The sequence below is a fragment of the Leptonychotes weddellii genome, chromosome 3, assembly GCF_054177405.1.
Source record: "Leptonychotes weddellii isolate Sample4059 chromosome 3, ASM5417740v2, whole genome shotgun sequence".
NCBI classification, from domain to species: Eukaryota; Metazoa; Chordata; class Mammalia; order Carnivora; family Phocidae; genus Leptonychotes; species Leptonychotes weddellii.
This window is the reverse complement of record NC_138371.1, coordinates 50,699,224-50,711,508: the sequence shown is the minus strand read 5'-3', so window position 1 is coordinate 50,711,508 and position 12,285 is coordinate 50,699,224. Positions and strand designations below refer to the sequence as shown.

General features: G+C 43.7%; 1 protein-coding gene across 5 annotated transcripts in view; it reads right to left on the bottom strand.

The window, feature by feature from the left end:
• NFE2L2 (NFE2 like bZIP transcription factor 2) overlaps positions 1-12,285 on the bottom strand; it is a 36,722-nt gene that overhangs the window by 16,602 nt on the left and 7,835 nt on the right. The window contains exon 1 of one of the 5 annotated variants that reach the window (XM_081814113.1): positions 3,163-3,656. The exons of the other annotated variants lie outside the window; for them this stretch is intronic. Within the exon in view, the coding sequence (XP_081670239.1) occupies positions 3,163-3,165 (3 nt within the window). The 5' untranslated portion in view covers positions 3,166-3,656. Of the gene's footprint in view, positions 1-3,162; positions 3,657-12,285 lie in introns of those variants that run through there. 5 annotated transcript variants of the gene reach the window in all.

Below are 12,285 nucleotides of genomic sequence, written 5' to 3'. Positions count from 1 at the left end.
TTACCCTTCCCCAAGGCAACTGCCGGCATCAAATTTTTGTGTTTTCTTAGGAAGAGATTCTATTAAATACACACAAAATAGCATATCATCATTGTGTTCCACACTTACTAATGTATTTTAGAGACAGTTTTAAATCAGGGCATAGAGATGTTCTAATATTATTATTATTTTTAAAGATTTTATTTTTAAGTAATCTCTACACCCAAAGAGCAGCTCGAATTTACAACCTTGAGATCGAGTCACACACTTCACCGCCGAGGCCAGGCTCCTGTTACATTATTTTTAATGGCTGAGCAGTATTTCATCATAAAGATGCACTAGAATAATATATTATTTGATAACATAACTATTTAATTAGTCCCTCCTTGGGTTTTTAAGTTATTTTGGATCTTCTACTATTACAAATAATGCTATAATGAATATCCTTTCATTCCATAAAAGTGTGTGAAGACATCCGTGGAATAAAGAATTATAAGTGGAACTTCTGGGTCAAACGGTACAGCTGACCCTTGAACGCCGTGGGCTTTGTGGCACCAACCCCCCACACGGTCAAAAACCCGGGCCTAACTTTTGACCAGAAGCCTCACCGGTAACAAAGAGTAGATTAACACATATTTTGTATGTTCTATGCATTATATATTACATTCTTACAATAAAGTAAGCTAGAGAAAAGAAAATATTAAAATCAGAAGAAACAGGGGCGCCTGGTGGCTCAGTCGGTTAGGCGGCTGCCTTCGGCTCAAGTCATGACCCCAGGGTCCTGGCATCGAGCCCCGCATCGGGCTCCCTGCTCCGCGGGGAGCCTGCTTCTCCCTCTCCCTCTGCCTGCCTCTCTGCCTACTTGTGCTCTCTCTCTCTCTCTGTTAAATAAATAAATAAAAATCTTAAAAAAAAAAAAAATCAGAAGAAAGAGAAAATACATGTGGCCAAAACCATCTGTGTGTAAGCGGACCCAGACAGTACAGTTCCAACCTGTGTTGTTCAAGGGTTAACTGCACCTGCATTTGTACTTGTGACAGATACTGCCGAACAGCTCTACGCAGTGGCTGTGCCTTTTACCCCCCGCCAGCAATGTGTGTGAGTGCCCGCTTCCCACTCGTGTGTCCTGCACAGCTGGCATCATAGTGGCACATGGTCCCCGTACGACAAACACGTATTAGCTGTACGAGGTCTCCTCTATTAATTCCAGAATCATTCCAAAACCAGCCCTTCCCTCTACGGTGAGAATGAACATTACAGTCGGCTGGCTCGCAAGCAGCACTTCTTTAACCACCAGTCTACGTCCAGCCTTGCTCCTGCCAACTTAACCTTGGTTGGTGCCTCTGGAGCTAGCGGCACACGTGCCGGAGCGACAAACGGAGAGGCTGTGGTACCACAGGTAGGACAGAGGCTGGCCAAGGTCTCACCAGCGGAAATACCACAGCAGGCCAGGGAGAACCAGAAACCTCTGCCTTTCTCATAGACAAGGCAAATGCCAAAGGAAAATAGCTAGTCCAGCCTAGCTGACCCCTGTCCCAAGTTCTTAAAGACCAGGAGAAAGCGTTCTTTCTAGGGATGGGTCTCTCAGGAACAGATGTTTCTTGGTCACTAAATTACATTTAGAGTACACAACGGACTAAGGAAAGCTGACCGTGATCTTGGGAGACCACAGTCCAAACCCCAGGTTTATAAATGAGGTTCCTGAGGCCACGAGATGCTAAATGAGTAACTGTCCCTAGGTCTCCTATGATGAAGCAGAACCAAGGAGGGGTCATATGGTCAACCTAACACAAATTAAGATTTTAAGGTAGACTTTCTATTACAACATCCATTACTTAGGACTCATGAAATATTGGGAATTACTCTGAAAACAGACCTTCACAAAACTGCTGTGTGGCACTGAACCCTGCGGCCAAATTAGTGGCCTATAAAACCATGTTATTTGATCAATGTCTAACATGCATTTTTCTGTGCAGAACTTTCCTTCTGCCACCCCCAAGCTCTAAATAGTTTCCTGAAGACTGCGCCCCTGCTCAACACAACAGAACTAAACCCCTTCAGACAGATCACCTCTGCTACCACAACAAAAGCAACTCAGAATCAACGTGGGTCCCCCCACCAAATCCCCAAATCCCAGAGACAAGGCCAAGTACCTACTAAATGCACATTCCAAACGTGACGGAATCATCCAAGGGTTCGCTGAGAACAAGTGTGATCCAAGAGATGGTTCTACACTGTCTGGGAGAAAGCAAGCCCTTGAAGACTGCAGCCCATACATTTATAGTGCTTTAAGATCAGAAAACACTTTCACAAGCATTTTTTTTTTTTCTTAAGAGAGGGAGAGAGCGAGCGAGCACACGTGCACACCAGCGAGGGGCAGAGGGATAGATAGAGGGAGACAGAGAATCTTAAACGACTCCACTGCCAGGGCAGAGCCCAACGTGGGACTCTCGATCTCACAACCCCGAGATCATGACCAGAGCGGAAATCAAGAGTCGGACACTTAACCAACTGAGTCACCCAGGCGCCCCTCACGTGTATTCTTACGTCATTTAATCCTCACACTACTCTGTGCGAAGATCAGTGGGATGAAGAAACTGAAGTTGAGAAAGGCTAAATGTCAAAGGTCACACACTTGTCACCTGCAATTTAAGCAGAAGTAGCCTCCTCTAATCTGAGGGACATACTCATAAATCAAATCACCATTTGGTAAATCGTAATGTCTCCCTTTCTTCTTCCACGCCTCAAAATACAAATAAAGTTCGGGTTTGCTCTAAGGGTGTTCCTTGTAGTTTGCTGGTGGCTTCTTTCTTTAAATCAGTTTTGCTGCCCTTGTAAGAAAACAGAACCATGAAACAGGCCTAGACTTTTACCAAATGACCTAAGACAACCTACCTAAATAATAAACACATGAAGTCAAGCTCTCAGTCATTTTCTTAAGGACAAAAGCTGTGGGTCTGGTTTAAAATCTTCGGGCTTTGGGAAAATGACTTTAAGTATGAAAACCAGATGTGTGGAGGTTCCCAAAGTAAATGTTCACACAAAGCATGGGAATTATTTTTATTACCTTATTACTATTCCCCGTGATTGTATCATTATACAGCCCAACAAAAACACGTGTCGAACACGGAATCCACCATCCTGTCCACTGGTAGGTGAAGCAAAAAAATTATTTTTCCTTACCATCTAAAATAATTTCTTCCGAAAGGCCTTTTCTCCAGTCTGGATCTGGGGGAAGTTTAAGTTCCTCGCAGCCCTGACGTCCACCAACTTTCCGAGGCCAAGCAAACCTCAGACCCGAGGCAGTAGGCTATTAAGAACACCAGCTTCCAGTCCCCATCTAGTCTTGCCATCTTACAGTATTTTTCAGCCTCGGGTTCTTCCTCTGCCAAAGGACACGGCTGGGTTAGGTAACTCCTAAGATCCCTTTCCTCTAAATACCTCTGATTCTACGATGTCCAAAATGTAAGTCTGACATCTAATTTTGAATTTGACGACAAGCTAATTTTAGCTACCTGTAACAGATGCTCTAAAGCAGTACCGTCCAATAGAAATATAATGTAAGCCACGTGTATCATTTAAAAATTTTTAGTAGCCTTAGTAATAAGACCAAAAAATAAACAAGTGAATTTAATTCTAATAATATATTTAATCCAATATATCAAAAAATTATTTTAACATGTAACCAAAAATTCAGAATTATCAATGAGGTATCAGAAGTGGTGAATACACTTAATATACACTACAACAAATCTCATGGATATGACCACATGAAATGTAGTGTGCTCCCAGAATAAAATTATATTTAACAAAAAAATAAATCTTAACACTCTTTTTAATTTTGTTTTACTGTTTTTAAATTTAAATCAAAATTCATTGAAATTAAAAATTCAGTTTCTCAGCTGCACTAGTCCCATTTCAAGTGCTCAAAAGTGACAAGGTGGTTAATGACAGTGCAGATCCGGTGGAAGCTTGCAAAGTCAGCCCTCCGCACTCCTATGGGGGGAATTGTAGTGCACCAATCTCTTCTGTTTTGCAAATTACTTCCTGAGCATACACTGGGAACATTAAGTCTTCCAGACCTCACTAGGTAGTATTTACACTGCTAGCAATTATTTGTAAAAAGCTACTACAGTGACCAGCAAGTGCTAGGGTGAATCTGAATGCCTAAAGGGGCTCTTAATGACTGACGGGACCTTGATGGTCCTTACTCAGCACTTGTCTAGTCCAGACACCACACAATTACCAGACTATTGCAAAGGTCATCTGAAGAATGGGGAGAAAAGGGGGCTTAGGTGATGGGAAAGCACTATCTGTTTCAACTAAGGATATGAATTAAGCTGAGTTTGGAAATTATATTTGAGCTACTTTCAGATGCATAGGTTTGAAGATGCACAATACCCACTGTTGTTGCCAACCGCCAGGCAGCAATCTGGACCTCTTACAGAAAAACTGTAATTAGTGTATCTACCGTATTTCATGCTCTTAAGACCAGTACAGAAATATTTTATTTTCCTTAATGCAAATCTTTTCAATTAACTTGCTAAATGAATATGTAAAGACAAGGGTTAGCTGGTGAGCCTTCACATTAAGATTTGAGAATGAAAGATCACAGTGCCACAGGATTCTGAATCCAGATAAAGAGAGGTATGACACAATTTAAGTAATACTAATGATGATGGCTACCATTTATTGTGCACTTTCTATGTGCTCAACATTTCCACAAGTACTTGTGTCTATTATCTCATTTACGCACACCAATCTGCAAGGTAGGCAGTATTATAACCATCGCCCTTTTGGGGCGAGGAAACCAAAGCACGAAGAGGTTAAGTCATTTTGCCTGAAGACCCCCACTACTAAATGACAATGAGATCCAACGCAGGTGTATGTCACAGGAGCACTCAAAAATAACACAGGCTTTTCTTCAGAATAACCTAGGATCTCTTCAGGGAGACTGCCCAGTGTGGTACCAGTTAGGCCTCTGCTGTGAGGCTTGGACCTTGCCACCTGGCCTCACTGTGCCACGCCTATCAGGAATAACCAGGACACTAAGGCTAGCCTCACAGAGCTGTTTTCCATAGGGAAAAAAAAGTATGTAATGCCCCTTAAAAATATAAAGGGCAATCAGGGGTGAGGTATTAAAACTGTTAATAAATTCAACTTCTGTTGCAATGTCAAATGAACACAAGAAGCATCTAATTTTTAGGCTTCTGGGTCTAACTACTATATAAAAAATAGAAGGTGAGGTCATAATTTATTTACGTACAGACATCTGCATGGCAACATCAAAGGGTAAGTGAACGTAAGAAGTTTTCAGCTGTGTCATCTCCCCTCGAGGGTTTTCTAGATGTCTTCTTTCCCTTCACCACTCTAACCCCCACCCTCTTTTTTTTTAAGCCAGCGTTACTCGGGGGTAGCTGTTACAAAAGGAACATTTCAGTCCTGAAAGACTAAAAGAAGGGGTACGATTGGGAAGAGGACAAGGTCGCAGAGTCAGCTCAGTTCCTATTTGGATTTGGCCTTCTACTAATATACTTCTATTCCCCAAACTCTATTCCTTCAACTTGCCTGTGGACACTGCTCCTTTCCTAGGCCCAGAACCCCAGAGTAAGAAATTCTGCCAAGAGTGAAGGAGTCTGTCTGGGAAGGAGTTCAATGAGATGGCTTATCAATCCGCATCAGTACAGGGAATCCAGCAGATAGGCTGCAGGGTCCCAAAGGGGAGACCCGGGGCAGCAGGCAGCCCCTCTGTGGTCACCACAGACTGGTTTTCTGTCTCTGGGAACTTCAGCGCTCAACGTGAGGGACATGCATAGGGAAGAGCACAGGAGAATAAGTTTACAGCAAAGAGCAAAAAAGGGCATGAATGTTTATGCCACTACACAGCTAGAATTCAAGGAGGGGTTTTTTTCAGGTGTGCCAAAGAAATCTCAGCCCCCCACATCAAACATCCCTGACGGAGAAGAGACACAATCATGAGAACAATAAGCACAGCCACTGTTTGTTGAATGTGCACAGTCTGCTCGGTCTCGGGCCCAGTTCTTTTCTGGCTTAACTGCAAGAGCGCCATGGTGGGGTCCTCCACATTCTAATGATGATGAAAATGAAGCACATCCCACTGGAATATAAATCAGCTTAGCCTCTCTGGGCCTCGGTTCTCTGCCTACAAAACAGGGATCAGGTCCACCTCACAGGGCAGAATCAGGAGCGCACAGGACGAGATCAGTATGCTGAAGCATGAGCATGCTGGCCAGCACCGGGAAGAGCCCGAGAGACCGCAGCGGCCACCACGGATAGTGTCAGATGCCCACCTCTGTTCACCTGGGGCTTACAAGCAAAGCACGCAGGGGAGAGAAAAAGAGAGGATATTGTCTATGCTTTCTTCTCTGGGGTGAATACTGCTAATCACTGGGCTTGGAAGCCAAGGATGAGACTTAACAGTCGAATAAAGGCAGTAAGAGTGAATTGATCTTAGAGGGCACGAAGAGACAAACTCCCTCTGTGCTACCTTGGACAAGAAAACAATCCATCCCTCCAGCAAAGCGCAATTTCTGGCTCATTTTCCCTCCCTTCCATCAGGGGCATGAATACAGTGGCGGATGCTTTCTCTCACCACACAGGAACAGCAGGGTGCTTGAGCACAAGTGCTATCATGACGGGACCAACAGGAAGAGGAAATCTCCCCTCCTTTGAAAAGGGAGCTGAAAAAATTCTTCTTAAATGGCTAACAAAGGTGGTACAGATTCGAGTTACCAATACAGATCCTCAGTACATGTGCTGAGGCCAAGTCAGCTAAGCCACCCCCAGACCCCTCTTCCCCGCCATCCTTCTGCCTCCAGCCCATCCCTCTTCTGATTCATGGGCCACAATAACTTCCTGTCCACGTCCAGCTCATGTGTCTTGCCCTTTCCAAAGCCTTCTGTGATTCTGAGCTACATACATAAAACCTGAAACGCCACACGTGGGCACTGCAGGGCTCTCTACAGTCAGCCCCAAATTAACTTTTTCATCCCTAGTGACCCAATCTGTTGCCAGAGCCCAGCTCCTGCCTGCACCCTTCCTCAAGCTTCCAACGGAAGCTTGAGCCAAAGAAATCTTACTGACTTAAAAAAAAAAAAAAAAAATCTAGTTAAAATGCTACCTCCTCCAGGATGTCCTCTCTGAGCACCCCAGGTGGAAATGACATTTTCTCCTCTGGACCGTCACACATCACCCATGAGCTTGTAGAAGTACCAAGCTCGTAGAGGGCAGTAACAGGCCCACCCTCACTTTACTGAACGACTACTATTACGTAAGCACTAGGCACGATGCCAGACACCAGAGTTATAAAAATGAATAAAATACATTTTAATCCCTGCCCTAGAGGAAGTCATACCTTAAGCAGAGCGGACAGAGATGTAAAGTAATTTTTGCTCACTGATATGAAACATATATAATCCAGGTGTACAAAGAACAAAGGGATTGATTAGGAGGAGGGGCCATTTGAAAAGCCAATGTCCTTCAAGGAAGACAATGTATTTGCTGAATTACCTTGGAAGAGTAACAACTTCATGCCCTGAAAGTTCCTAGGGTGTGTAAACACCTAATAAATATTTGTGGAATGAGTAAGTATACATTTAGGCTCAGGATTCAGTATTTTAATTGTATACCTAAGGTATCTGGCATCAAAGAATTCTAATTACTTAAATAACAAAGATACCATGTTTGATATCAGTTATGACCTACTAGTCATAGAAAATTTATTTATTTTTTTAAAGATTTTATTTATTATTTATTTGACAGAGAGAGACACAGCGAGAGAGGGAACACAAGCAGGGGGAGTGGGAGAGGGAGAAGCAGGCTTCCCGCAGAGCAGGGAGCCCAATGCGGGGCTCGATCCCAGGACCCTGAGATCACGACCTGAGCCGAAGGCAGACGCTCAATGACTGAGCCACCCAGGCGCCCCAAAATTTAATTATTAGACTTATTTCATAGTTACCAATACTTCAAATTATTCCTTGGTGCTTTACTAAAAACAATGTATTACACCTTAAAAACTATAAACACCTACCCCTTCAGGTTAACAGTAAAATTGAATTTTTGAGGGAATCAACATGACAGTATCTTCAAATATCCATCAAAGAATCTTGGAACCTGAGTAAGACATCAATCAGTCAACATAAATGCTAAGTGTATGTTCTTAGAGGACAACACTAATGTCCCTCAGACTGATGGTCAAACATGGCAACCTCACTTTGCCCCCATATTCTAGACTTTTTTTCAAAGCATCAATCTATTACCACAATATCTTAACCTCTTCAACTATTCTATACTCAGTACTCAGACTTCTTCACAAAGTACCCAGTAGAAAAGGCAGTAAAGACTCAGAGAGATATGGTATATGACTTTTAACTTCATCTTGAATATTTAAAACGATGCTTGCCTTGGGAGGACAGGTTCCTTGCAGCTGTAGGCCTGAGAAATGGTAAATACCAGCAGTGACAGTATTACCGTATCAAATGACACTGATCCAGGGATCAGTTAAGTGAACTGGACCAGACACACTACTGGAATAAATAAAATGTACTGGGCCCCTCTGGTTTCTGGAGCTTTCATCTTTCTCTATCGCTCCCTTCTAGTTTAGAATAAAAGGTGTGACTAGGCTGCCATCTGAGGAGATGGTGGGCTTCCCTACAAAGAACAAGGGAAGTACCCACGGAGCACCCCCGATCCGTGGTTTTGTTTTCCACCAGTTTCAGGGACCTGCACTCAACCAAGGTCCAGAAGCAGACGACCCTCTCTTGATGCATCGTCAGAGGCTCAACAGCAGCTACAGCAAGGCCTACGTCACTCACGTCACCTCATCACACAGGCATTTTATCTTCTCACATCGTCACGAGAAGAGTACAGCATAGTATTTTGAGAGACCATGTTCGTAACTTTTACTACATTACATTGTTATAACTGTTCTATTTTATCATGCTGTTGTTATAATCTCTTACTGTGCCTAACTGCTGAATTAAACTTTGTCCTAGGTGTGTAGGTATAGGAAAAAACAGTATATATAGGGTTTAGTACTATCTTGGCTTCAGGCTTCCACTGGGGGTCTTAGAACTGATCTCCATGGATAATGGGGGATTACTGTGATTTCCTGGAAACGGTAACGTCCTAGCTTCAAACTACCTCTGGAAGTCAGCGGATCACAGTGGTTCTGCTGGGGCTGGCACCACCACCAACGAGCAACTGATATTGGATGGGGACGGGGGACGGATTTTCTAGTGGTCACAATGGTGCTGAATATCCTGGAATGTGGGAACATCCTCCACCCCAAAGAGAAGCCCAGGAGCACTCCTTCTGATAAACAAGAAGCAAGCTCCGTGAGGTAGGGACACTGCACTAATTACTCTTTGTAAAGGAGTCGCTCATTAGACAAGAAAAGAAGAAATGGAAAGGAGGAGGAAAAGAGGGAAGGGAGAACAGGGATTATGGGCATTCTAAATCCCTGTTCTGCCCTTGAGAGGAACATGGCCCTGGACAAGTTACTTAACCTCTCTGAACAGGTTTCCTTGTCTGTAAAATGGAGGTAATGACCCTTATGACCATAGATTTATTGTCAAGATCAAGTAAGAAAACATGTCCAAGACATACTACAGTACTAGCAGGTGTTGTTCGCTTTTCCTTTCCTTCCCTATGAAATTGCTAGTTGTCTGTATTCAAATGCCTTGTAACATCAAAAGGCTGATTCTTTTCACAAACTGGAAGTGAGTTGGTAAAAGGTGAACTGCACAGAAAGACTAATTCCCTCCCCCCACCCCCCCGCCCCGGTCTCCATTACTATCTTCATCAGCACACACATGAGTGCTGAAGAAAGGGAGATGGATGAGCTATCTAGGGGAGTCATTTCTACTGCCATCCCTCTGGAGTTTGAGAAAAGGCTTTATTTATCAGGATCAATGAGAAAAGATGTGAGGTTCCCCAGCTCTTAAGATACTTTCCCTCCTTTTGAACTTTTCCCCAAGTTCAGACCCAGAGGCCCAAGTCCTTCAGCAACACCAGAAACATCCCTACATGGAATCAATCCTGCCCTGGCATCCTAGGGACACCTCACAGGGGAAGGGAGGCACATGACCTAGCAACAATGGGAATACTCCCCCCAACTGGGAACTCCCCTAATGGAGACTGCATCTGTCCCCTACAGGAGTTTCTAAGATTACATTATGACTGAATTGCCCAGTGGTCACATATGTGCACTCAGTGCAGTAGAAGGGGCACAGGAGGGGTGCTGGAGGGTGGGAGGGAGAGCCCTGCTTTCAGGGTTGCCAGCTCCTGATGCAGTACCAGCTTCCAGAGGGTAGTGGCCTCCTGAGGCTGCTCATCTCTGGGTTGTCTGTCCATCACCTATAGAATTAATTTCCTATATGAAATTCTCTGCTTGAAATATCTCCTGCGGTTTCTGGTTTCCGAAACTCAACTCTGGACTCTTTCTTAAGCTTTCCAAAGACTTTTCTCAAGAACGACCAAACCTCTATTAACAGGGTTGTGACAAGAACTAAAGGTAATGAGTATAAACAGCACAAGTAAATACTCGAAAACGCTTTCCCTTTCCTCACATGGAGAATCTAAGTGCAAGCTGCATGCTGAAGAGCAAATCTAAGGATTAAAGATTTAGGAGATCTTCAGGTAAAAATTCCAGGTCCATCTGAAGCTTTCCTCAGGAAGAGTCCAAAAGGTCTGTATTCCTCCTGGGTTCATTTAAAAAAATCCCTTAAGCTAGTTTTCTTTTTCCTCCCAATCTCTCTCCCTTTCATGATAGAACCTTTTTCCCAAGTCAAATAGAACCTGGAATTTTCCTTCACAGAGTCATTCATCATCCTACTCTCAATCCACTGCCCCAAGAATTCTCCCAAACATGCAGCCTGGTAAAGAATTTTCCAGCAGAGGGTGAGCCTCTGTCTCTGGAGAAGAAAAGAGCCTGAATTCACAGAATGGTTCTTATTCTTGGTCCTGGTCTCAGCCTGGGAACCAGCAGAAGAACATACGGGCCAGGGACCACAGCTGGCACAAAGTGAACCAGCCCTGTTCCTGTCCTCTTGGGCTGTTTTCTCAATGTGTATTTTAATTAAGTTTCACTGAGAATTACCAAGGACAAAACAACTTCTTCAAAAATTGGCAATTTTTCCTACTGCAATTAAAAAATACAGGTTTTATTTTTGGTGGTTTTCATTACCAGGGTTTTAATGTTAATAAATTTTTTTTTTTTTTTTTGCGGTATCAAAAAAGTCAGGGCTCTTCAACACTCTCTAGACATAGCAGTAAGACTCCCCAGGTCCAATACTATAAAACAAAGCGGCAAAAAGGACAGGTTCTTTAGTCAACCCTCAAGCTCCTAAAGAAGCAACAGCGTAGTTCAGTTTGTCATACCTCTGTTCCAATTCTGTTCACAGAAAGCAACAGAACACCATAATCATTTTCCCCTGGATTCTAATCCCTCAGACTGGAAAAAGCTGGGTTCTACATGCATGTGCATTATTATTTTGTGCTGAAGCAGAGCAGACAAAAGGCTGTCAAGTCTGGAGTAAAGCAAAATTCCATCCCCATTCTCACTAGGCCACCCACACGGACAGTCTGTCCCCACCTCTTACACAGACATGGGGGCGGGGGTAGATGGGAACTACCCTACCCTGAATGACAGCTACATTCCTGCAAAGATGGAAAAGGACATTTAATGGGAGAAGTAATTCTCTGAAATACAAGTATGCGTTGCATATAACCCTAAATATTAACGCTGAAATCCTTCTGTTTTAAGATACTTTAAACATATATTACATCCACCACTTAGCACAAAACTCTTGAGGCGTTGAAAGAGTAAGATACTGTTTTTTAAATCTTAAGAGGAAGAACGGGTTAAAAAAATTCTGAACTACTGACTAGAGTGAAAAAAGCAGCAGCTTCCCAAGAGGTGACTTCAACGGTACCCCTCCAATGACAGATGGTGGGGAAGGGCTGGAGATGGGCTGCAAAAGTTCGGCTCGGCCAGGCCACACTGTAGAGAGGCCGAGGCAGGAGCGGGGTGCCTGCTCCCCTCTGGGCCTGTTCCCACCCTGTCCGCAAGGTGGGGCTAAGCCAGCTTCAGGAGCCCTGAACCACACCTCAGGTCTCCTGAGGGTACTGCTGTGCTGTACCACGCTCGCCAATGATTCAGAAATTAGCCTCAGTTTCCAAAGATGTACACCAGAAAGCCACTCAGCTAAGTACAAATGGCAGCCACTGAGGTCAGAATATAAAGTAGACTTCACCAGGCAGATTACAGGCAGTCAAAAAATGAAC